Source organism: Podarcis pityusensis, assembly GCF_964106645.2.
Source record: "Podarcis pityusensis genome assembly, chromosome: 1".
Classification (NCBI taxonomy): domain Eukaryota; kingdom Metazoa; phylum Chordata; class Lepidosauria; order Squamata; family Lacertidae; genus Podarcis; species Podarcis pityusensis.
In genome coordinates, this window is record NC_138028.1 from 50082120 (window position 1) to 50108488 (window position 26369).

General features: G+C 40.1%; 1 protein-coding gene across 1 annotated transcript in view; it reads left to right on the top strand.

Annotated features, from left to right (window-relative positions):
• MYBPC3 (myosin binding protein C3) overlaps positions 1–26369 on the top strand; it is a 73335-nt gene that overhangs the window by 21186 nt on the left and 25780 nt on the right. Inside the window, exons 10-21 of the mRNA XM_081021554.1 lie at positions 3107–3130; positions 3858–4024; positions 5261–5393; positions 6005–6129; positions 6657–6762; positions 10069–10235; positions 10613–10778; positions 11885–11991; positions 22356–22385; positions 22509–22645; positions 24717–24863; positions 25671–25830. Of these exons, the coding sequence (XP_080877680.1) occupies positions 3107–3130; positions 3858–4024; positions 5261–5393; positions 6005–6129; positions 6657–6762; positions 10069–10235; positions 10613–10778; positions 11885–11991; positions 22356–22385; positions 22509–22645; positions 24717–24863; positions 25671–25830 (1469 nt within the window). The remainder of the gene's footprint in view (positions 1–3106; positions 3131–3857; positions 4025–5260; positions 5394–6004; positions 6130–6656; positions 6763–10068; positions 10236–10612; positions 10779–11884; positions 11992–22355; positions 22386–22508; positions 22646–24716; positions 24864–25670; positions 25831–26369) is intronic.

The window sequence follows — 26369 nt, forward strand, 5'->3', positions numbered from 1 at the left end:
ATGCTGATCCAGTGGTGTTTTGACTGGATCTTAGTTCAGATGTGCTGATTTAAGAGACGTGTGGTCATAGTATAAGCCAAAGGACCAGAAACTGACGCCAGGTTCTGTTTAATACGAAACTTTGTCTTTCTTTTCATTATTTTGATACAGTGGTCATACAGGTCTCGATATTTTAGCATCTCCATCCTATTATTCAAGCATATCTCACCAAGGAATAAATTGGTGTGATTCTAAAATTGAATGAAAAGTTAATTTATTATGTTAAAGTTTCAAATCCTTGTGCTGATGGAACTGCTTACTTAGTAGTACTCACTACGCTGACTATAACTCTATATCCTGAGATTAATAATATGCTGAACAGCGCCTTCCATCTGATAGCACATAATTGACTCACAGTTAGAGAGAGAATCATTTCAAAACTTGGAGGAATTCTACATGACTGGTGTATAGCCTAGTTCTCGTTTATCTAGGACCAAAGAAGAAGTGACACCATTCACACAATTAGTATTATATTATATTAGCAAGTAGTGTGGTCTCAATCCAGACTGAAACGCAGACAGAGGAATAGGGTGGCTTTAACCTTTTGTTCCCTGCATTCCGTCCAATGCAAATAGCAGACCTGGGGGCCCCCTACGCCCTCCCACTTGAGTTCCAAGCTAGATTGGGTGCCCTCTGCCAGCCATTCACCATAAAAAAATATTCATGCAACTGCTAATTCTGTGAACGGTGACATGTCTGGTTTGGTCCTTAGAAGTAATCAGCAGGACTTATTTCTGGTTTATTGTGCTTAATTTCCCAGCCTTTGTTAACTAGCCATTACTGTGAATTATTTAATTCAGAAGATGAAGGTTTCCGTTTTAATACTTGCGGCAGCAGAGTATCAGAAGGCTTTCCTGGATTTATATTCCATTCTAGTGGTGTTGCAGGAAATGTGCAGTGTTTCTTCAAAGGATAGAAATGCAAGTAGACAGAGGAAATCCATGATAAAGAACCCCCCTAGGTGCAGGATATGTCCTGCAGTTGTCACAACCATGGGTCTCTCCCAAGTTAATCAGCAAGTGACGCTGTTCCTGGAGCTCCTGCTGGAAAGGGTAAAACTTTATTCATATTGTTCCAGAGTGTGGACCTCTATTTAATGGCAGAATCGTTTAGATGACATTGACACAGAAGTGCCATAGGCCAGAAAGAGGTTGGGAGGAAAGGGAACAGTTGTCACTCTGCTTTGACATGGGATGGTGAAGGGAGACCTTGAAGGAGGTGACAGCTGAGAGGTCTGAATCAGTCTAAGGTAATAGGATAGGAAAGCCCCATCGCTGGAGTGTATGCAACTATTTTTAACTCTCCCGCATATGTTTAGAACACATTGACAGCTTACTTTGTGTGGAACAGGTTCTGTCTAAAACACCTCAATGCCTCCAAGTTCATGGGTAAACTGTGGTGTTCTCACTGCATCTAATACCCCTCCTTCCCAATATAGAGTGACTAGTTGGAGCCAGTGTGGGAAGGCTAGTGTTTCAAAGAAATCCTGTGTTCCAACATAAACCCGTGCTAGTGCAAATTCTTCTTGTGACCCCCAACTCCATATCTCCACTTGTAGCGCAGACAAAGTCAAGTCAGGCACAGGACTATCTGGGTGGACCGTGCAGGTCAAATGTGCTTCGGAGTAGACCTGGTGTACAATCAGCCCATTTATTTGTAAAAGTCATGCAAGCTCTAACTTTTACTAACAGAAAGCGGTGGAAGAATCAGCAGGAGGCTAAAGCTAGTGGTATCTTTTGCTTATTACTTGCCCTGTTAGAGCTTACCAATTGCTCCGTCTTCCGTTCTGTTCCCTTTGTTTGTGTGGCAAGCTGATCCGCATGACATTAGCCCTCTTCATGCTGGCATCATAAATTCTCCATATATACTAATATAATGGACTCTATCTGCCTGATCAGGGGCCCTGCCTTCTGCATGGTTCCCAATCTCATGGACACAGCCTTGATGTATACAAAGTGACTCTACATAGGATTTCATACATACCTTCATCTGAACGCATGGAGGTTGGGGGCACAGACAGTGAGTACAGTCTGTTGTCTCCTTCATGCACGGAGAGCCATATAATCACTTGGTATGCCATTAGGATAGATACCCTGAAAAATATCTGCAGTCTATGACTCCCCAAGTGTTTCATTTCTTTCCACCAAAACAAATTGTCAGGGATAGCTGGACAGGAGTTGAAATGGAAATGTCGATCTAGCATTGCAAGCTAGTTAGATTCTTGTTTTAATCAGATTTTCTCTGTCTTTACAAACCAAGTTCACTGATTGTAGGGTCATAAACCCTACTGCATAAATTGTGCTGTGACTGGTCCATTGATGTGCATTATAATTAAAAAAGAAACCTCTTCCTAGGAGCTTCTGCTACATTTATGCTTGTTCTTGGCTATGCGAGACCACTTGAGGAGTACGCTTTCCAAAATCGGAAATGAAAAAATGAAAGACTACATATACATGATATATTCCCATTACCCTAAATGAGGCCTGTTTCCAACAAAGCTGTACCTCACGTGGTCCCTCTAGGTTGGTATAAATGTAGGGCCGTGAACACACTATACCTTTAAAGCAGGCACCCCCAAACTCGGCCCTCCAGATGTTTTGGGACTACAACTCCCTTCATCCCTAGCTAACAGGACCAGTGGTCAGGGGTGATGGGAATTGCAGTCCCAAAACATCTGGAGGGCCAAGTTTAGGGGTGCCTGCTTTAAAGCATATTCTTTTTCTCACATAATTCTTGGAACTGTGGTTTACCCCTCACAGAATTACAATTCCCAGCAGCTCTTAATAAACTATGGTGCCTAGAATTCTCTGCGGGTGAAATGCGTTTCAAATGTCCTTTAGAGGTGTAGTATGTACACAACCTAAGACTTATGTAGAACTGGATTGTTTAATGTGTGCTGTGGCTTCTTTACCATCATTTTTCATTATAGTAAATCCTTAGTCCTTACCAACAAAGGGCTGCCTTCTTCTAGTAATGGCGCTAATGCTAACACATGTTGCCCTCTTTCTTGCTCATGGGGATGCTGCATGCTCATCCAAATGCTTCTTTGCATCGTTCTCAAGTCCAGCAGCTTCTTGCGCTCGGTACAGCGGTAAGCTTTCCATTCCCTCGTCTCTGCTAACTGTTAATCAATCTCTTACATGACTGCTGTTTTTGTTAATAAATATATTCACAAAAAGAATTGAAGCAGATTCATGTGCCTAGAAGATGCCTAAACTGGTAGGTAACCTGTTTAAGTGAATTATCAGCTCAGGGGGTCCAAAGTTGCTGTCTTCCCATCTAGTTTCTTCCATTCTATTGTTTTTAAAATCTGTACAAGGTTGATAAATGCCTAAGCTTCATTTTGAAGAGAAATACACTTTCTACTCACAAGACAGAAAAACCAGTTTATTTATTTACGATACTTATATTCCCCTCCATCATCATTAAACAAATGAGCTCCTATATAATTAAGAATTGTAAGTCAAGGGAGCTTTCTCACTCAAAACTCACACCCTAAAGCCACACAGAAAACTCGCCTGTTGCCTAACATCATGGTCTCCATGACCCCTGTTCAAGGTAAAGGAGACTGGTATTGTTGTTAAGGAATTGATTTAGGAACTTGAAAATAAGGGTCCGGTCATTGACTCTGACACATTATCTGATCTTCATCAAGGCATTTAGACTTTCTATGCCTTAAGCACCTCACTAACAATGAGTCCCCTAAACTGACAGGTATTTTATTATAAATAGGAATTTATGCAGTAGAGACACAATCTAACAGGCAGGCTATTTGAAGTCCCTTATGAGAAAATGTTCTATACGCCCCTTTTCTACAGAATTGAGGCAAAAACTGAAGCACAGCCAGATGTTGATGTGTGGGAAATCCTCCGGAATGCGCCTGCATCAGAATATGAGAAAATTGCTTTCCAGTATGGTATCACAGATCTGCGAGGTATGTTGAAGCGTCTCAAGCGCATGAAGAAGGAGGAGAAGAAAAGCACAGGTAAGAGAACATGATTGCTTCTCTTCTTTTTTCCTTCATGGGAAAGACCTCTTTTTAGGGGGGAAATACAATGTATGAAGCAGCTTTCAGACTCTTCCATGGGGGGGTGGGGAAATGAAAGACCATTTCACATGTATGTGTCAGTTCCCATGCTTCAATTTACTATCAAGAAAAGAACAGTAGGTTCTAGAGAAATAGAAATGAGGAACTAAGATGAGAAAGGTAGCCATTAAAAGGAAGTATACGAAATTAAGAGATAATAGTGGGTGCTTCTGGCAAGTCTTGTGGAAGAATGCAGCTTCAGCAGAAGAAATGGAATAAGGGAAGAGAGTCATGGTTTACCATAATCCAATAATGATTTGAAGATATTAATTAGCTGAGAACATAGGTAACTCTCATTAAAACACATAAAGCAGAAAGTTGGGAAGTGGACATTATAATTAAGCCTCTGCCCAGTTACTAGGGGTGGGTGAACCTGTCAATGTTGGTTTCTCTAAATTTCTCATTTTTCCAATATTAAGTTCAGTTCTCCTTATTTCTACATCAGCTTCTGATTGGTTTTTTTAAGTCCTCGTGAAAATTCACCAGCATTTTAGTGCAAATTTTAGTGCAAATATAACATATTTGGGGGGCAATTTTGCATAATAATCATATTTTAGCAAAGCAATTTATCCTAATATAATGCATTTTTGTATGTTATTTTCACCAAAATACACAATTTGTGCATCTTTTACCCTACTTTATGTATTTTTGTACACATCAGTGCCTGGAGAACTGCACTGCAACATTTGGAGAATGTTAATGGGTGGGTTTCAGTTCACATGTTTTATAGAAAATGTGAATCAGATACATTTGCCTTTATATTTGAACTGAATCAAATTCCTCCCCCATCCCTACCAGTCACTGTCCATTAGCTTTAAACTAAGATAGTACTGTGCTAAATTGTTGTGTGGACAAGCCCTAATATATAGGAAGATGAAAAGGGTATTACAGGTCTCCTAGTCCATTTTCCCCACTCATAATTACAATGCACAATTAGCAGTATTTGAAGAATCATAGAATTGTAGAGTTGGAAGAGACCACAAGGGTCATCTAGACCAACCCCCTGCAATGCAGGAATCTTTAGCCCAATGTAGGGCTTGAACCCATAAACCTGAGATTAAGAGTCTCATGCTCTACTGACTGAGCCTAACCCCTGTGGGCAGAGTTTGATTACATAAACTGTTTCTTTCCCAGCCTTTGCCAAGAGACTGGAACCTGCCTACCAGACTGACAAAGGACAAAAGATCAAATTAATGGTGGAACTTGCTAACCCAGATGATGAAGTGAAATGGCTGAAGAATGGGCAAGAGATCCAAGTCAGCGGCGGGTATTTAAAAAAAGCAATAAATACTAATGGGAAAGTGTGGGCTGTGGAAGTTCGAGTCATTATCAGAAGGGGGAGAAGAAGAAAAATAGGGTCTATCAGAAAGAAAAGTGGAGAGAATAATGAAGGGTCAATGTAGTGGAAATAATTGGATGGGAGGATGTTGAATTAATAAGCAGATTTTTAATGACTGTCTGATTTTATTTCCCCCTCTTTCAATCTCTGCACCTGGAACTGAACCCAATCACTGGTCTGTCTCTTAGCAAGTAAGTTTTCATGTCATGCTTTCCCATTTGTGATTCAGTTAATTTGCCTTTCTTTACGATATCCTGGCAAAGTTGTTATACAATAAGCCCATTATCAACATCAGTGTTGTTTGGTCCATAATGTTCCTTTATGCATGTCCCAAGGGATAAATTACTTCTGTTGGAGCTCTGTGTGCCTTCAGGAAGGCAAAGGGAGGAAGGGATAAGGTGTGTCTTCCCACTTAACCACACCAGGATGGGGGCATCTAGTCAAAAACTCTGCTTTATGTCATGATAGAAGACAGGGTGATGAAGATTTAGGAACTCCTTCTCTTTTGATACCTTTGAATTCTCTTTGCATTTCACCAGATACATTTTTGAGGCTCTTGGGAACAAGAGGATTCTGACCATCAACCACTGCTCACTGGCTGATGATGCAGCATATCAGTGTGTGATTGGAGAGGAGAAGACTTTCACAGAACTCTTTGTCAGAGGTAAGCATAATTCATAACCACCATTTTATTGGGATCAGAGAAGGGTCCAGCAAATTGGTCTGTAGCAGATTTTGAGGGGTGTGTAGGGGTAGGAGAGGAAATGGAAGTCCTGTTGTGCCAGTGGAGCCCAACATTTTCATTTGAAGGGACTCAGACACTTAACTGCTTCTTCCCTTCCACCTTCCCATTCTCTTTCTTTTGAGACGTTATTCTGGTTTACGCCAGAATTTTCTACATTTTAGTTTTAAGGGAGGATTTAGGCAGTCTTAGGTTACAAAGAACAGTCAAGTTTGCCAAAGTTCTGATTTATAGCTACAAAGAAATGAAGGAAAATGGTTTATGTAAGAAAGTCAGTTATGTAATTTGGCATCTCTGCCAAATTGGAAAGAACTCTGGGAGTGTAAGGACCTGCTATTCATATAGCTACAGCTGACCATCAGCTGGGAAAGCTGGATGAGAGTTCCAAGGGTTTTTGTTTTCCTCTGCATTCCTCTCTCTCTGAAATTAGGTTTCCTCCCCATTTCTAGAGCCTCCTGTCTTGATTACTCATTCTCTGGAAGACCAGGTGGTCATGGTTGGTGAAAGAGTGGAGTTTGAAATTGAAGTGTCAGAAGAAGGGGCTACTGTGAAGTGGTAAGGAGCTGGGAAGTAATGGGGGTTCCTACTTCCTGAATGACTAAGAAACGAGAACAATTGCCCTCCAGAGTCCTAGGGGCTCAAAACTATCACACAAGTGCCCATCACCCCTCTTGCATGACCAAAGAGAGAAGACAGAACAGGCAATAAGCAGAGGAAGGGGTCCCAAGGCCAGAAAGATATTTTAACTGACCTTCACATTCCATTTTAAAGATAGGTCTAAAAGCTGTTGTGGTTTTCTAAGAAGATCTACAAGTAGGAAAGAAAACATAACACATTTGAAGTGTGGTGCAAGGATTTATTTATTTGCCTTAAGTTACTTAGTTAAGGGGGTGCTAATGTCTTTGGGTCAGTGGGCACATTTTGAATTTTGAGAAGGGCCCCAGTCACAAAATGGCTGCCATCGCATAACACAAAATGGCTGCCCAGAGCAGAAAAAGACAGATGACCATGAAGTGGAGTGGGCATGCTCTACCCTCAGTGCCCCTTCCTAAATCAATCTGGAAAAGCACTAAAAATCAGCCACACCCATGCTCACTTAGCACCAGTTTGGTGTCTGAGAGAAGGACTTGTTGGTTGTGGGACCCAAGAAGTAAAATGACTTCCCAAGAGAGGTCTGCTTAGCCTGTTCTGTTTGCTTTTAAGCACGGAGTGAAGATTTGGGGTCTTTTCAGAATCTTGATTTTGTTGAGTATTTTGCAGTTTCCCAGGCTTTTTTTTTTAAATACCTAAGATGGGTTTTTTAACTGCTGTTGCTTTGTTGTTTTGTTGGTATTGCTTATATGTAAGCCACCTTGTGCACTCTCATTAAAATACAGGGTTTAAATTCATCACCATTATCTGCATAGCAAGCTAATCTGCACCTTCTTTTATTGTTTTAAAAAAGCTTAAATACAGCTTTTTGTTCATAAAAAAAATCAAAGCAGTTCACAAGGCACAATACAAAATTCAGTGAAGCAGAAAACAACCATTAAAATCAAGTAAATGTACTGCAGTGGAAACCCCACCCCAACAACCTCCATCATTGCCTTACAACTGATGTGTGGTGCCATGTGGCTGTTCTAATGTGTCAACCAGCCCTTCCTGAGGAAAAGGGCAAGAGGGTCTCCTTGTTACACAAAAGAAGCTGACCAAACTGGCACTTGAGTCTTACTTGAACATTGGCAACGGGACAGTGTCCTCCACTGAACTTGAGGACAGCTTGGAGCCGGGAGCAGGGCAGGTTCTTTGCCCTAGACAGTTCTATTTGCAACACTTGCTCACCTCTCTACATGATAGCTGCTTACTGCCTGATCAAACAAATACCGCAATGCATCAAAAGTGGCACCAGAATCTGTCATGGCAGCAGAGTGACATACGCATGCACACACACACACAACACACACACTCTTACAGGGTGCGTGCTGGAGAAAGTGGACAGGGCTGGCTCCCTCTCTGCCTGCTTGCTTAGTCTGTTTTCATTTCTTTTATGAATTTGTTTAGAAAGATTTACAAACCGCTTAAATCACAAAGCTGTGATAAAATGCAGCCAAAACGAAGCCCACAAAACTGTTTAGAACAAATATACATAAGGTAATTGTTAATAAAAACACAGATGGAATCAGTAAAACTTTTGAAACAAGCATAGATAACTAAATTCTGCAGTATATCTGGGTAGGCTTGCTGAAATAAAAATAGTTTTCAGCTGACATCTAAAACAATATAGCCTCACAAGTTAGCCAGCGAGTCAGTCCAGGCCATTAACAAGCAAGCATTACTAATTTATTTATTTATTTATTTACCCCACCCATCTGGCTGGATTTCCCCAGCCACTCTGGGTGGCTTCCAACAGAATATTAAAAACACAATAAAACATCAAACATTAAAAACTTCCCTAAACAGGGTTGCCTTCAGATATATTCTAAGAGTCAGATAGTTGTTTATTTCCTTGACATCTGTCGGGAGGGTGTTCCACAGGGCGGGCGCCACTGCCAAGTAGGCCCTCTGCCTGGTTCCCTGTAACCTCATTTCTCGCAGTGAGGGAACCGCCAGAAGGCCCTCAGAGCTGGACCTCAGTGTCTGGGCTCAACAATGGGGGTGGAGATGCTCCTACAACCAAGGTGTGGACCTAGGAAGGCAGAAACAACCAGGGAGAAGCATCTGCTGAGCCCCACTACCCCCTGTCTGTGGCCACTGTCTTACTTTGCCTAATAATAGAGCCAACCCAGAGTGCAAGAACAAAACTGCTAGCTGTTCCTGCAATACTTATAGGATTCATCAAACTTAAGTGTTATCATTTGTTCTTTTTTGGGGGGGGGGAGATAAACAGGCCCATGCAACTGGTGACTGTGTGTACATTACATGTGTGAAAATGTAGCACAGATGTACATTTGTTGTTTGGTGTTCATATAAGGATGTCTGGAGATATCATACTGTGTGGGGTGTGTGGGTGTATATGGGTATGGGAGTATCTAATCCTTCCCAAAACATATTGCAGCTGCCACTATCTGATCCTGTGGCTCATGGCTGCTCCCTGAAATATAAATACTCATTATAGAGTATTGATAGCTGTGGAATGGGCAGCAGACAAGGGTAGAAGTGCAGCTGTCCCAGCTTTAAATGGAGTCAAAGCCAGAGGAAGAACTCTCAAATTTTCACCAAACCTCTAAAATAGTTCAGGGTCTAACATCATTCTTCATCATTTCAAGAGTACCAGAAATGAATCCTTGTTGGCGTCAAACATGAAATCAACATGGAGAAAATATTTTTCCCTTTCTGAAAAGGAAAATCAAAACCATAAAATTATTACAAGAGTGAATATTCAGTCATATATAATGTTTGTGTGCTATATATTATTGTAACCTGGGACCCTATGTGGAGGGTGAATAATAAATTGAAGAAATAATAATAATAATAATAATAATAATAATAATAATAAAAACAATTAGCCCTATGACTGCTACATTCAAATTTCATCCACATGGAAGGTTTTTCTTTCCATACCACATATCTTGGAATAAACTTGTGCTGATTTTACATATGAAGAAGCAGGGAGACATCTGGTTTCACTAGAATCACACAGGGAAGCTAAGACAGCATTTTGATGAGCATGCCTGCACAAAAGTACCAAAAAATGTCTCCAATCCTGTCCGTCCAACCTGAGGCCAGATGTGCAGGTTCACAGGTGCATCCACTACTTCTGATAATCCCTCCAAGATCATGGGTAACATACCCATGGACCATGAACTTGTGCTATATGAACAGGAGCCGACTGCCCTGTTGCTGAGCATTACGGCGGGGTATAACAATATTTCATACCTGTAGGGAGAAGGACGGAGTGGAGCTGACCCGGGAAGAAGCATTCAAATACCGGTTCAAAAAGGATGGAAAAAAGCATTACCTCATCATTAATGAATCCACCAAGGAGGATAATGGGCATTACAAAGCAAAGACTAATGGTGGGGAGTCTGTTGCTGAATTGATCGTGCAAGGTGAGATACGACTTATAATACAAAAGGAACTTTTTTATAATGTACGGCGGCTGGTAAACCACTTTGTGGCCGGGAAACGGCCGATAGCTAGATGGCTAATTGTAGGACAGCTAATTGTGCAGGCCTTCAAAGCATATTATGGGGATTGTTAGGCCCATGTGCCGGATGTAATAGATATCCTGATAACAACAGGTGCTTGCTTATCAAGTCCTGTTAAAGTCCCACGTGCTCTGGATGTCTCTTCCTATTTCACCTTTCCCAAAACAGTTCCTTTAGCCTCTTCTTTTTGTAAAAGACACATCCACAGCTTCGGTGCTTGGTTGACCTCTGACCTTCTGGTGTTTGTGTTGCTCCATCCGCAAAATTCGTGATCTCAGAGAAGAAGCTGGAGGTGTACCAAAGTATTGCAGACCTGACGGTGAAGGCAAGGGACCAGGCTGTGTTCAAGTGTGAGGTTTCTGACGAGAATGTGAAAGGCATCTGGCTGAAAAATGGGAAGGAGGTGATTCCAAATGAGCGGACTAAAATCTCTCATATTGGCAGGTAAGTCGTGCTTCAGAAAATTAAGCCAGGGTGCTGTAAGTTGCTTGAGTAACAAGCTGCTAATAGTAATAGAAGTAGCAATAATAAATTGGTGGTGTTAGTAGTAGTACTTTCCTTCGGGTGGAGAGAATATGTGATAAGATGGTATGTGGTGAGAGAGAGCAGTTGTATACAACCCAATATTATATACTAATTTTACTCAGAGGGAGAATGCAACCTTCCCTCTGAATGGTAAGGAGATATCTGGGAATGCCTTTGTATTGTGCTTTGTGGGTGTTTAAATTGACGTGAGGAGTGTGTGTGTATTAGTTTGGAAGAGTTGTACAAAGGGTGTGGTTATGTTACAGTGAATGATTCACGAATCTCTGGGAACAGATCTTTCTCCAGTTTTCAGACAAGCCCCTGTGAAGGCTGACGATTTTTGCATTCCGGTCACTGTGGCATTTGTGGTAATACAATTGCCCATAATGTATACTGGAAATGGCTGCTACTTTATGAAATGCCCTCAAACATATAGTAATATACCTAGAGCTCAACCAAGCCCATTGCAGTCCATAGAAGGATGGATTCTCCTATTCTGTGATATGTATGTGCAGACAGTATGCAAGGTTGTTATAGGGAATGGGAGGTGTGTCTACAGTTCTCAAGTTTTTCTCCTTCAACTTGGCCAAGAAAAGTGAATTCCTTCACTAAGCAGAGCATAGAGGGAGACACAAGTGTGCTGAAGGCACACTCAGACACTTCCTATTCCCTACCATGACCTGTAATGATTCAGCACAGTGTTTGTGTATGGATATCATGGAGGAGGAGTGAAATTAGGCTTTTCGTATGCCTTATAAGGATCTCTTTGAGCACAGGTGCCACACCTGCAGTTCATGGGATTGAAACACTAGTCAAGTTGATTTGAATGAAGTGACATCTTAATAAAGTTTGTGATATAGGTGCCACACTATTTATACTTATTTATTATAATATAGAATATGCATACGTATATATCCATGTGGCATTCTTTCTTACCTATCCATCTACTCTGGGGATGGGATTTGTCCTGTACAGAGGTGAGTGGACCCAAACAAAGCTTGTATTTTGTATTTTTGCAATATCAGAATCCATAAACTAACCATTGATGATGTAACTCCAGAAGACGAAGCTGATTATTCTTTTATACCCGAAGGATTTGCATATAATCTCTCAGCCCATCTTCGTTTCTTGGGTGAGTGTTCTGGAATCTAATTTCTGTTCTTGGTGGGAATGTTCACTTTGTGTGAAGATGAAACAGGAGATTCCCGCTTGGTGATGCCTGAGCTTCAAAGCACCTTAGTACTGCGCATCTCTGTGTGTCCACTGTGGCAGTAAGGGTGAAATAAGGTTATTCTGTACCCTAATAGGGATATCTCCAAGCATGGGCATTAGGCCTATGGTGGGCTGGATCAATCCAAATGCTATTATTTAAAATGTCAGCCCACTTTTTGACTGATTTTTTTAATCCCTCTAATTGCCTTATGTAGCACTACAGGAACTCTGTGAATAAATATCTTATACCTTAATAGAGAAAGTTATGAAAAGAATTGTGGTATTGACCAAAGTATGGGAAGGTCAACACTGGATGCCACAATTAAACTGAAATTAAATATATAGAGAAAAGCGCACACAACAATAATGAGTAGCTTCCACTTTCATATAGTTTTGGCTGTGAACCAGCAGAATTAGGTGCAATTAAGCCTATTGATCTCAGTGGAATTTATGTGCACATAACTGTGCATTGGATTATCACCATGGTGTAAAGGTTGTTTCTGAATTTAGTTCATAGAAACAATTCCAGCATTATAAACTGTTGTTTCCTAGAAGCTAATTCTAAAACCCATAAGAGGAAAATCTATCCTTGTTTTGATAATAATAGGCAGGGGCATTCTTCCAGGAGGATATAGCTCAGGGGTCAGCAACCCGCGGCTCCGGAGCCACATGTGGCTCTTTTACACCTTTGCCGCGGCTCCGGGGCGGATACTAGCGAGGGGAGGAGGCGCATTGTGTGCCCCGACACTCCCCACTGTGGCGGGCGCTGTACTGGCTGTGACGTCGCATGGGGGCGGTGTGTGCGTTAGTCACGCACTGTCCCGACGTCACCTTCCCGCCCGCTTTCAGATCGGAGGGCAGCGGCGCGCATGCAATGGTTTTGCGGCTCCCAGGTGTTTTTTCTTCGGAAACGGGTCCAAGTGGCTCTTTTTGTCTTAAAGGTTGCAGACCCCTGATATAGCTCATCTGCAAGAAAGTCTTACTCCAAGCCAGCAATCTCTTCTGAATAGCTTTGGTACTGTTTTTGGTGTAGATGACCAGTCTTTGTACAGTCTTCTACTCCAATAAATGGAGAGCCTCAAGTCTGCAGGTGCTCAATGTGTGCATTTACCTTCCCATTATTTTATGGCAAGTCATAGGACAAACAGTACTGTGCTAGCAATTTATTTCAGCGTTTATATGGAAAATCCATTATAGCTTCTGCTCTCATTCATTTTTATAGGTACTGTTCAGTTTCATTCCCATTTGGCAGATATATATGCTCAAAATATAAAGGGTTTTTAATTGTTGATCATTGTGTCATTGGTGCTGCCTAAACTCCCCCGCCCCCAAATAGTACAAACCATATCCATTAACCTCATCTATAGGACTGTTTGAAAGGATGTGGATTCTACTGTTCAGGATAAGCCTTGGTCCATCCACACATTAGGGGCATGTGGAAAAATTTGTCTGTTTTGGTTTCTTTCCATTTCTTATTTTTCCAGTCTTAAATCCTCCACATTTCCACAGCAGTGTGCCCATTTAATAAATCCTCATGAAAATTTAGTAGCATTTTTAGTACAATTTCCCCCCAACACCTTGGTATACAGTTTTGACTCAGATACACATTTTTGCAAGCAATTTTTCCCTAATGTATATTACTTCATGGATTTATACATTTAATGCATTTTTTCCTCCAGTACATTCACCAGACTTTTAGAAGACATCTGAAGGCAGCCCTGCTTAGGGAAGCTTTTAATGTTTGGTGCATTACTGTATTTTAATATTTTGTTGGAAGCTGCCCAGAGTGGCTGGGGAAGCCCAGCCAGATGGGTGGGGTATAAACAACAACAACAACAACAACAACAACAACATATTATTATTATTATTATTATTATTATTATTATTATTATTATTTGGGTGGAAAGCTGCTCTACAAAATTCAGAGATATGTGAATTTCAAATGATAAAATGTGTTTTGGGTTATGTATAGTTGTGAATTAGTTTCTCATTAAAATATCAAAGAAAGAAAGAAAGAAAGAAAGAAAGAAAGAAAGAAAGAAAGAAAGAAAGAATTTATCCCACAGCCCTGTTCTAGACCCTGGCCTGCAGTTTGGACTAGCAGTGACCAGAAAAGGAATAGGCATGATCCTCAGGTATGCCGAGTGTCAAGTGTGTGCAAGTCCACACCTAATACGAAATAAAAAACAAGAAGTGCCTCCATCCAACTGAGCAAATGGAGAAACAGCTGTTCAAATTAAAAATGAAAACTCTTTTTATGAAAGAAACATGAGTCAGATGGAATTCCAGTAGAGGTCTTGAAGCCAATGGTTGGAGAAGGGTGGTGGCTATCTAATGTCTCAAGAATTTCATTGTAAAAAAGGAGAAAGTGCCAGATGGAGAAGCATTAGGACAGATGGTCATGGCTATGGAAATGTGCAGGTCACTTCTGACCATTCCTAAACCTTGCTGTACTGGCAAGTACTTGCCTTAGATATAGCATACTGTGCGCCTGCGTTGATGCAACACCACAAAGCCTGAAATAGAAATCTGGGCTACCTGAGCCAATGGAAAAGATCTCTTTGAGCAATGAGCATTGTTTCACAAAATGCTTTCTTTCCCATGGAATTATTTTTTTTTTTTGAAAATAATATTTTTTACTTTTCCAACATTTAAACACTACAAAAAAAATTGAACAATACAATACAATACAAAAACACTACATAACACTAACACATTAAACTAACAAAACAAAACAAAAACAGTTTAAAACACATCAAACAATTTCAGTATCTTATCTTTCATTCACTTATTTCAGTGACCTCCTCACACCTCCCTTTTTGTATTCCACTTCTATTAATTGTTTCAGCAATTCCTTTCCATCTTCCTCTGCTTTCTATCCTATAATTATCTTAACACATTCTAACCTTATTTTTCCCTTTAATACTCTATTAATCTATTTATACTTAATTCCTTATAAGATTTCTACTAAAGCCATATAAGTTCATTCCAACATTTTTTCTAACATTCATTAATTTTACAGTATTTCTGTAAATAGTCCTTAAACTTTTTCCAGTCTTCTTCCACCGACTCTTCTCCCTGGTCTCGGATTCTGCCAGTCATTTCCGCCAATTCCATATAGTCCATCAACTTCATCTGCCATTCTTCCCGGGTGGGTAAATCTTGTGTCTTCCAATACTTCGCGATAAGTATTCTTGCTGCTGTTGTTGCATACATAAAAAAAGTTCTATCCTTCTTTGATTAATATTTATTAAAGTTTCAGAAAGAATAAAATCACATTAGTAAACACAAAAATTTTAACAAAAACAGAGAAAAATACCCCATACAAAATACGAAGTACAGAATAGAAAAAAGAAAAAAAAGAAAAAAAAGAAAAAAAAGAAAAAACAGTTAAAAATAGTTCCGTCCTTTCATAACCTCTTTTAAATTTACTTGTTTCCCGGACTTCCTCATACCTCCCTCTTTTGTATTCCAATTCAGTTTGTAAACCCAGCAATTTCTTACCCTCCTTTTTAATTCCAATTCTTAATCTTGATATATTATGTCATTAGATTTTTACCTATTTGAACCTATTTTTCCATTTCTCTTAGTCTTTTTGGTCCTAATCCTTAATCTTGATACATTTATAACTTTAAAATCTGTTCAGCTAGAAGCCACTTAACTTCAATCCAACATCACTCTAACATTCATTGATTTTGCAGTATTTCTGTAAATAGTCTTTAAATTTCTTCCAATCTTCTTCCACCGACTCTTCTCCCTGGTCACGGATTCTGCCAGTCATTTCCGCCAATTCCATATAGTCCATCATTTTCATCTGCCATTCCTCCAGTGTGGGTAGCTCTTGTGTCTTCCAATACTTTGCAAGAAGTATTCTTGCTGCTGATGTAGCGTACATAAAGAAAGTTCTATCCTTCTTTAACACCGATTGGTCGACTATGCCCAGGAGAAAGGCCTCTGGTTTCTTCAAGCAGGTATATTTAAATACCTTTTTTAATTCATTATAAATCATCTCCCAGAAAACCTTAATCCTTGGGCACGTCCACCAAAGGTGAAAGAATGTGCCTTCAGTTTCTTTACATTTCCAACATTTATTATCGGGCAAATGGTAGATCTTTGCAAGCTTGACTGGGGTTATGTACCACCTGTATATCATTTTCATAATATTCTCTCTTAGGGCATTACATGCCGTAAACTTCATACCTGTGGTCCATAACTGTTCCCAGTCAGCAAACATAATATTATGTCCGACATCTTGTGCCCATTTAATCATAGCCGATTTTACTGTTTCATCCTGAGTATTCCATTTCAGCAGCAAGTTATACATTCTTGACAAATTCTTAGTTTTGGGTTCTAAGAGTTCTGTTTCTAATTTTGATTTTTCCACCTGGAAGCCAATTTTCTTGTCCAAATTGTATGCCTCCATTATCTGATAATAATGAAGCCAGTCTCGTACTTTATTTTTTAGTTACAGATGGGTAGCCGTGTTGGTCTGCCATAGTCGAAATAAAAAAATTCCTACCTGTAGCACCTTAAAGACCAACTAAGTTAGTTCTTGGTATAAGCTTTCGTGTGCATGCACACTGTGTATCTGAAGAAGTGTGCATGCACACGAAAGCTTATACCAAGAACTAACTTAGTTGGTCTTTAAGGTGCTACAGGTAGGAATTTTTTTATTTCGACTTTATTTTTTAGTTTTTCAAAACTCTGCAGTTTCAATCTATCTCCATCTTGTTCTAAAATTTCCCAAAAAGTTCTATCCTTCTTTGGCACCAATTGGCCAACCATGCCCAGGAGAAAGGCCTCTGGTTTCTTCAGTAAGGTATATTTAAATACCTTTTTCATTTCGTTATAAATCATCTCCCAGAATGTCTTAATCCTTGGGCATGTCCACCAAAGGTGAAAGAATGTACCTTCAGTCTCATTACATTTCCAACATTTATTGTCGGGCAAATGGTAAATTTTTGCAAGCTTGACTGGTGTCATGTACCACCTATAAATCATTTTCATTAAATTTTCTCTTAGGGCATTACATGCCGTGAATTTCATACCTGTGGTCCATAACTGTTCCCAGTCAGCCATCATTATGTTATGTCCAACATCTTGTGCCCATTTAATCATAGCTGATTTCACCATTTCATTCTGAGTGTTCCATTTCAACAGCAAGTTATCCATTTCAACAGCAAGTTGACAAATTCTTGATTTTTGGATCTAACAATTCTGTTTCCAATTTTGCTTTTTCCACCTGGAAACCAACTTTTTTGTCCAGATTGTATGCCTCCATTATTTGATAATAATGGAGCCAATCTCACACTTTGTTTTTCAGTTTTTCAAAGCTCTGCAATTTTATTCTGTCTCCATCTTGTTCCAGAATTTCCCAATATTTCGGCCATTTGGCCTCCATATTGAGTTTTTTCTGTGCCTTCGCTTCCATTGGTGACAACCATCTTGGGGTTTTCTTTTCTAACAAATCCTTATATCTTATCCAAACATTAAACAATGCTTTTCTAACAATATGATTTTTAAACGCTTTGTGTGCTTTTACCTTATCGTACCACAAATATGCATGCCAGCCAAATGCATTATTGAAGCCTTCTAAATCCAACACGTCAGTGCTTTCAAGAAGCAGCCATTCTCTCAGCCAGCAAAAAGCAGCTGATTCATAATAAAGTTTAAGGTCTGTCAGGGCAAATCCACCTCTTTCTTTGGCATCAGTTAATATCTTAAATTTTATTCGAGGCTTCTTGCCCTGCCAAACAAATCTGGAAATATCTTTCTGCCACTTATCCATCTTATCCAAAATTTTCAATGTTTGAAACAAAAATGACATCCTTGGCAGCACATTCATTTTTATCACAGCAATTCGGCCTAACAATGATAACCTCAAATTTGTCCATATTTCTAAATCCTTTTTCACTTCAATCCAACATTTTTCATAATTATCCTTAAATAAATTCACATTTTTGGCAGTCATGTTAACCCCTAAATATTTCACTTTCTTGACCAATGTTAGTCCTGTCTCCTCCTGAAACTTCTCTCTCTCATTCACAGTTAAGTTTTTCTCTAAAACCTTAGTTTTCATCTTGTTCAACTTAAAACCTGCTACCTGTCCGAATTCTTGAATCAGTTCCAATACCCTTTTAGTACTAGATTCTGGCTCCTGTAAAGTCAATACTAAGTCGTCAGCAAATGCTTTCAGTTTGTACTGTTTAGCTCTCACTTGTATACCTTTAACCTCTTGGTCCTTTCTAATCATATTTAACAAAACCTCAAGGACCGATATAAAGAGCAATGGAGAAATTGGGCAACCTTGTCGTGTCCCTTTCTCAATCTTAAACTCTTCTGTCACTACATTGTTCACAATTTTGCCTTTTGTTCTGAATAAATTGCACCTATACCATTTTCAAAACCTTGACCTACCCCATCCCCTGTAGATTCTTCTTCATAAAGCTCCAAGAAATGTTGTCAAAGGCTTTCTCTGCGTCCACCAATATCAAGACTGCCTTAGTATTGATATTCACTTGAAGTTTTTCTAGAATATTAATTATATTCCTCATGTTGTCAGACAAATGTCTGCCCGGGAGAAACCCCGCTTGGTCTTTATGAATTTCTTCTACTAACACCTTTTTTAATATTTTAGCCAAAATATCTGCAAAAATTTTGTAATCCATATTAAGCAGCGATATGGGGCGGTAGTTCTTGAGCTGTGTCTTTTCAGTCTCTGTTTTCGGTATAAGTGTAATATAAGCTTCCTTCCATGACTCTGGTGCCTTTCTCCCTTCCAGTATTTCATTGCAGACTTCCTTCAATGGTTGTATTAACCATTCTTTCAAAGATCTGTAGTATCTTGAAGTCAAACCATCTGGTCCTGGAGATTTACCTAATTGCATGTTCTGGATGGCCCCTTCTACCTCCTGATCCGTTATTTTGTAATTCAACATTAGCTGTTTTTCCTGAGAGATTTTATGTAATCTATTTATTTTCAAAAATCGATCAATGTCCATTTCTTTCTGCTTCTCCTGTGTATAAAGTTGTTTGAAATACCTCTGGAAACACTTCCTGATCTCCACTGGGTTCTGTATATTCTTTCCTTCCACTTCCAAATTCGTAATAGTATTGAGTTTTTGTCTTTTTTTCATTTGCCAGGCCAACAATTTTCCACACTTATTTGCCGATTCAAATGTCTTTTGCCTCATCTGTTTAATCTTCCATTCTATTTCCTGATTCATCAGCTTCATATATTGTACTTGGTATAACTTTATCTCTTTCAGAATCTCCTGTGACTTTGGTTTTGCTCTCAGTTTCTTCTCTCCTTCCTTTATCTTCCCCAGGATTTTATCCTTTTTTTCATTCTGAGTTCTCTTCTTAATTGCATTCTGTTGTATTAGGGATCCTCTCATAACTGCTTTGCTTGCTCTTTTTTCCACTGTAGTATTCATGTTTATCTCGAAATAGTCTCTTAGAGTTTTTTGGGCCTTCTTGGTCACCTCTTCATTCCTGAACAAAGTATCGTTCATCCTCCATCTAAAGGAACCAATTGGCATCAATTTCATTTCCATCTTCACCGCATTATGGTCAGAACAAGTTTTGGGGCAAATCTCCACTTTGCTGATCTTCGGAACCAATCCCCTGGTTACCCAGATTTGGTCAATTCTTGTCCATGTCATTTTAGCCTCAGAGAAGAAAGTTCCCTCTCTTCCCAGAGGGTTCTTCATTCTCCAAATGTCAACTAAGTCCATATTTTCAGTCATGTCAAAAAAGGTTTTTGGTAGTCTACCATCTTTGGTGACTACCTGTCTCTGTGCCTTGTCCATATTTGTAGACACCACTCCATTCATATCTCCCATCAATATCATATTATAGTCCATGTAATCCATCAGAGTCTCATGTAGCTTCTTAAAGAACTCCGATTTTCCTTCATTTGGTGCATAAATACCTACAATCAAGAATTTCTCTCCTTGTGATTGAATTTCAATTGCAACAAATCTTCCTTGATCATCTTTGAATATGAATTTCGGTGATAGGCTCTCCTTTGCACAAAGGACCACTCCTCTTTTTTTAACTTTATCTGATGAAATAAATTCTTGGCCCACTCTTTTATTACTCAATATCTTCCTGTGTAGCCTTATCACATGTGTTTATTGTAAACAAATCAAGTCCAAATGTTCTTTTTTCAATAAATGAAAGACTCTCCGCCTTTTTTCTGGAGAATTTAATCCATTCACATTCCAGCTAGAAACCTGCAACGCCATCATGTAATTACGCTGATGTTCCTCCAACTGCACCCAATGCTTGCTCTTCTTCTGTTGGTGGTAATGGTGACACGTTCACTGGGAGATCCAATCCAAAGGATAATGCTGATTATCAGCATTATCCTTTCCCATGGAAATTTATGACAGTGTGCTAACTCCTGCATACTTGCCTATAAGCTAGTTGATGTGAATTAATTGTCTGAGGGGAAGGGATTGATATAAACTATGACAGATGGTTTGATATATGGAGAATCCAGACTAAGGATAAACATTTGGAGTAGTTAATTTTTTGATCTCTCTCAGCTCCATGGATCTAGGATTCTGTGTTATGCACATTGAACGAATGACATGGTTAAGTTAGCAGCAACAGAAATGCAAATTGGTGAATAAATTAAATTGGGGAGACAAATCTGAGGAGCTTGGATACAGAGAAAGTCAGGAGTGTGTGAGAGTGTTGTTTCTAGAAACAGGGTCATACGGGATGATAGAAGAAGGCACAATATCAAGTGAAAGGCTGAATATGAGAGAGGTAGCACTAGCAAAAGAAAAGAAGCCAGAACTGAAGAAGGTAGAATTCTGGATGGTACAACTGCAAATTGCAGTTGGGGAAGTTATATTTTTGAATGCTTCTTTGTATTTAAAAAAAAAAAAAGCTTTTAAGGGGCGGGGTAGCCTAGGCCTCTCCTTGCTTATGTATATGGGGAAGCACTCAAAAATATTCCTGTCTGCAGTCCTATGTAAAAAGTGTAGCTCAGCTCTTATTTACAGCACAGTTCAGACAAAGTTAAGCACTTTTGTCCTTTTAATTTCAACAGGAGAGCTGAACATGTGCTTAAATTTCTCCCATTGAAATTAAATTAATGTGTCTTCAGTGCTTGACTTTGGTGAGATTGTACCCTCACATAAGAAAATTATTTGTGTTTGGTAAAGATTCATAAGTTAACTCAATAAATAAAGTTAACCCCCTCCACCTATCAGGAACCGGATCCTAGCCTGCTTTGGCCAATGAGGATGCAGGATGGGACTTGGGCTATGCCAGGGGATGGAACCGGCAGAGTGGGTAGGTTTCCCTCAGATCCCTTGCCCATTTAAGCAGCCCACATCTGGGGCACTAGCTGTTCTCAGTTGGCAGTTGGGCATTGGGGAAATCCTTTATTTTGGATGGAGGGGAGGCTGTAATCTCCGCTTGCCCCTCCAAACACTGGGGTATCCCCTTAAAGGGATCTGGGGGGGGAGTGCCTGTGGCCACATGCTGAGGCAGGGCCAGGCCCAAAAGCAAACCCCCAGACAATGGTCCCTGCGTGGGTCACCCTATTTGATGTAAGTCTTAGGAACCCCCACCTGGATTGACCACACATCACTTCCAGCGGGTGAGCCGGAAAAATTTAGATGGCCCCATGTCCAAGCCAAACCTCTTTCATCTGTATTCAATAAAGTTGTGTCCTGTTTTGACCCCAAGCCAGTCTTATTGGTCTCTTATTTATATGGGTTGGAGTATGGGGAACCCGATGCCTGGTCCCACAACAAGCATGCAGCTCTGGTGGTGAAAGGCATGTGACAGGATAGTGTATGAACTGTTTCAGCAGATAGAAAATATGAAATCCCAAGTATTGGCAAAGTACAGTCATTTGTTGTCATAAAGGCACGAGAATTTCTAAGATGAATCGCTTTGGGGCAAAAATTAAGGACAACGTTCCTTACATTGTATCCTGATTTTCTTACCTGCTTCTCCTAGTGTTGACAGCTTTACATCATGAGAGGTTATTGTTTATGCATTTTTAAAATGAGCCTATGAATGGTCCATTTTCACATCCAACAGAGGAACTGACTTGGGGGTGCAGTTCTAAAGATATGTTGTTGTTGATTTTACTGTGTTTTATTGTGATTTTATGGCTCTGATGATGGTTTATTATTGATTGATTTAATTTGTGTTAGCCACTCTTCTCCTGAGTGGAGGAAAGGGTGGGATATAAAAATAATAGATTATAAAATAAAAACTTTCAGATACATTTTATCCTTTTTCTTTCTTTTCCAGAGGTTAAGATTGACTTTGTGCCTAGACACGGTAAGGGCAATATGTTCCATTCACAAGTCAGTGAAATGGGAGAAAGGCAAAATAAAATTGAATCTTTGAGTAATCCTCAGTAATGCTAGAAAATTCTTCTTTGCCTTTATGCTTTTGCTGCAGAACCTCCCAAAATCCGCCTGGACTGCATGGGCCAGTCTCCTGACACCATAATTGTGGTGGCTGGAAACAAGTTGAGACTTGATGTACCCATATCAGGAGATCCAGTACCCACAGTGATCTGGCAGAAAGTAAACAAGGTAAAAATGTCACCGTGTCCAAGATGGTTCAGCTCAAGCACGTATATCCTTATTCCTTATTTTATTTCAGAATTATAACTGGATTCATAAAATAAAAAGAAATAGTTACTTAAAAAGATATTGACTTTAATGTGTGTTCTAAAATAAAATATATATAACATTTACCATTCCAAGTAAGCACTTTAAAAAAAGGCAACCTCAAAATGGTCAAAGCAGCTTCAGTTCTGAGTTTGTTGAGGATAGCAGTCCAAGCAACAAGGTCAAGTCCCCTTGTGATAGGGGATGTGTTCCCACATTTATGTTCATTGCACTTATCTCCCATCTGATGAACACGTGGAAATGCTACTGTTTATGTTTTGATCATTTATCATGGATCATTGCTTCTTGTGACTAATCCAAACAGTTACTCAACAATGGAAGATCAATCTATGAGGGAATGATCATATATATATCCTTCCTTCCTTCCTTTTGAGTCAGGCCATTGATCCATCCCAATGTTTGCTCTCCAGGGTTTCAGACAGGGGTTTCTCCCATCCCTACCCAGTGAAGTCAGAGATTGAACACGAAGTCTTTTGCATGCAGAGCACAGCCCTTCCTCTGGGGTTTCACTGTGTATAGAAATCTTTAGAATCCCATTTCTTCTTGTGGGACCATTTCCTTTTTTGAAGCATCTTGGCAGCAGTTCTGCTAGATTTTTCCGTATAGAGCTCATCTGAAGAACAAGGATGCTGCGAGCTTCGATTGCTTGTGTGAATTTATAAAATGCAGAAGACTTACCCCCAATGAGACTTGGAAGGAGATTTAGGACTATAAAGTAAAACACCCAGCATTATGTGTTTGGAAAAAACTGCAGGAAGTTCAAAGGAATATTCTGGACCACAGAATAATGGGAGAAAATGGAATGGAATCTCCTAAGATTCTGAAGGCCCTCTCATTTTTTAACATTTCTATTTGTGTAGTGCAAGGCTGACCTCTTGTGGCCCTTATTACCAACTGGGCTTCTCTATCCCTTTGAAATCCTGATGCTGTCAAACAAGGTGTGTGGTCATGGAATGGGGAGAAATGCTCCTTCTGTGGCAGTTGCTTTGAGGGTCCAACCCACCTCCTGAGGCTCTTCCTTCCACAGGCTTTTCCCGCTTGCTTGTTGGCAAGGCCAGACACTTCCAGCTGTCAGCATTTATCTCATCTTGGCCCCCACATTGTTTCAAGTGGACATTATTAGAACTTGCACATGCTTAAGGTGAATAAGAGGAGGGGGTATATGGCAGTTATTTCCCATTCTTTACAGGTCTTTCATGAACTGGGGAACAGTTTTTGACACCACAATTCTTTTCTGCACATCTTCAGAACATGTGGTTTTATTTAAGCCCTAGAACATTTTTGGGGGAATTCTGATATGTGACTTGGCAAACCCACACAGAACCTGCTAGTTCAATGTTTGTTTGTTTGTTTGTTTGTTTATTTAAAATATTGGGCCATTTAAAGGAGATTCTGCATGGTTTAATTCCTTACATCCAACCTTTATTTTCTATTCAGCTTTCTTTAATTATTATTCTTTCTTTTTTAATTTCCTTTCCTTATACAGTGGAACCTCAGTTCTCGGATGTCTCTGCTGATGAACAATTCAGAACCTGAATGCCAACAGCCCGGAAGTGAATGCTTCCATTTTCAAACGCGCCTCAGAAGTTGAACAGCTTCTAAGGCCCGTTTCTCCATTTTTTTCAATGGATTTTGCTGACCGCCCTTTGATCTTCGGTTTTCGAACGTTTCGGAAGTCGAACAGTCTTCTGGAACGGTCTTCTGTTGCTCAAAGGGTCTCAGATACTAATGCCAGGAAAGACCTCCATCTTGAAAAGCTGTGGTTTGTTAGAAGGAAGACTGAGCTGGATAAGCCAATGGCCTGATTCAGTAGATGGTAACTGCATATGGCACTAGTCTTGCTGCTTTTTTAAAACCTGAAGGGAGACTCTTATAGCAATCACTGCAGAGAGAAGTGGAATTAGCTATCCTTCCTTTTGCCATTGTACTTCATGGGGGAGAAATTGTGTATCTCCTTGCTTATATCTCCTAGTTCAGGGCTAGACAACATGGTGCCTTCCAGATGTTTCCCCACTCTTCCTGTGTTTTGTGTCTCTTCCAGAACAACGAGCTAGTGCTGCTAAGTGACCCATCCAAAGATATTACAGGCACAGGTGGAGATTTAAATAACGACAACAAGGCAAGTTCTTTGTTCTTCAACCAGTCGAACAGAGATATCTGGTCCTTAATAAAGAGTCTTGGTGACTCTGTCATGAATTCAGTAATTAACAATGCTGGAGAAAATAGGAAAGCTCATCTCTTGCATAATAAATTGCTATTTTAAAATATTTGTTTAAGGTATATTCTTGAAATCTGTCTCTCTTTGGACTCAGAGTTTTTGAACTTGAGCAACCCTTCTAAACTTACAGGGCTGCCAGCCAAGCACTATTTATCTGTTCCACAGCTAAATGTGCAGAGATCCTTGTGGAGAGAGGGAGGGAGGGAGGGAGCAGAGAATCATGTGTATACAGCCTGCTGCTATGTGCAAGGATCTGTGGAGTGGCAGTAATCTCACACTGGCATTAGAAGAGTACTAGAGCAGAATCCCTCTGAGCCCTTTCTAAAACTGGGCATAGGGAAACCAAAGAACAAAACCAGAAAGTGTTTCAGAACTCCATCCATCCCAAATCATATTGTGATGACTAGGGAGGGAGTGTCTATAGTCAACCATCCAAATCCAGTGTGGATCAGTTAAGGTCTACTACCAGGAACTATTTGGTCTTCCCAGATCTCTGCTGGTGAGGGAGGAAGTACAAGTGGCTCAATCTGTTCCCAGCGCAGATCAATGACACATACAGTGGTACCTCGGTTTAAGAACAGCCCTGTTTATGAACTATTCGGTTTACTCTGCAAAACCGGAAGTAGTGTCCCAGTTTGTGAACTTTACCTCGGTCTAAGAGCAGAAGCAACTTAACAAAACAACCTTTCAACCCATAACTGCTCACAGGTCTTCTCTGATTCTGAAGGCCGAGTCCGTGTAGAGATGTATGAAGACCATTGTGTGTTCACCATTGAAGGAGCTGAGAAGGAAGACGAGGGAGTCTACAGAGTTACGCTTAAGAATCCAGCAGGGGAAGATACAGCTGATATCACCGTCAAAGTGATTGGTAAGCAAGGCAGATGGGCACTTTCTAAAGCCTGGTACAAGTGAGCCAAGTCTTCTCTCTGCCAGCCTAACACGCAGTCACAACCATTGATAGAATAATACATTTTCCAATGGAGTAGGAGACCCTGCAGATGATCTTTCTCCTGCCAATGTCCCTCTGGCCTACTGTGGCAAGTAGGACTCCCAAGTGTGCCACATAGTAGGCAGAGTGAAAGGGAGGAAAGCTTGCCATCTGGTAGTATAGTCAATCAAAAGGATTAATGGACAGATTAGCTGATCAGTGCAGCCCTAATAAGTAGTTGTCTTCATTGTCTAAACACAACATGAAGCACAGTGACCTTCTTAAATGGATGTTGCCCTCTCTCTGTGACTTAGGAGGAGAAGAGATATGAGAAAACTGAGTTTTTAGATGAGATTCACTGTCTCTGTCTTTCTCTTGTTTCCTTCATTCCTTCATTCATTAATTGCTTCAGAGATGTGGCTTTGCCCTGTTGACCAAGCAATATATCATACTCGAATTTATCCCAAAATCAGCTGTGC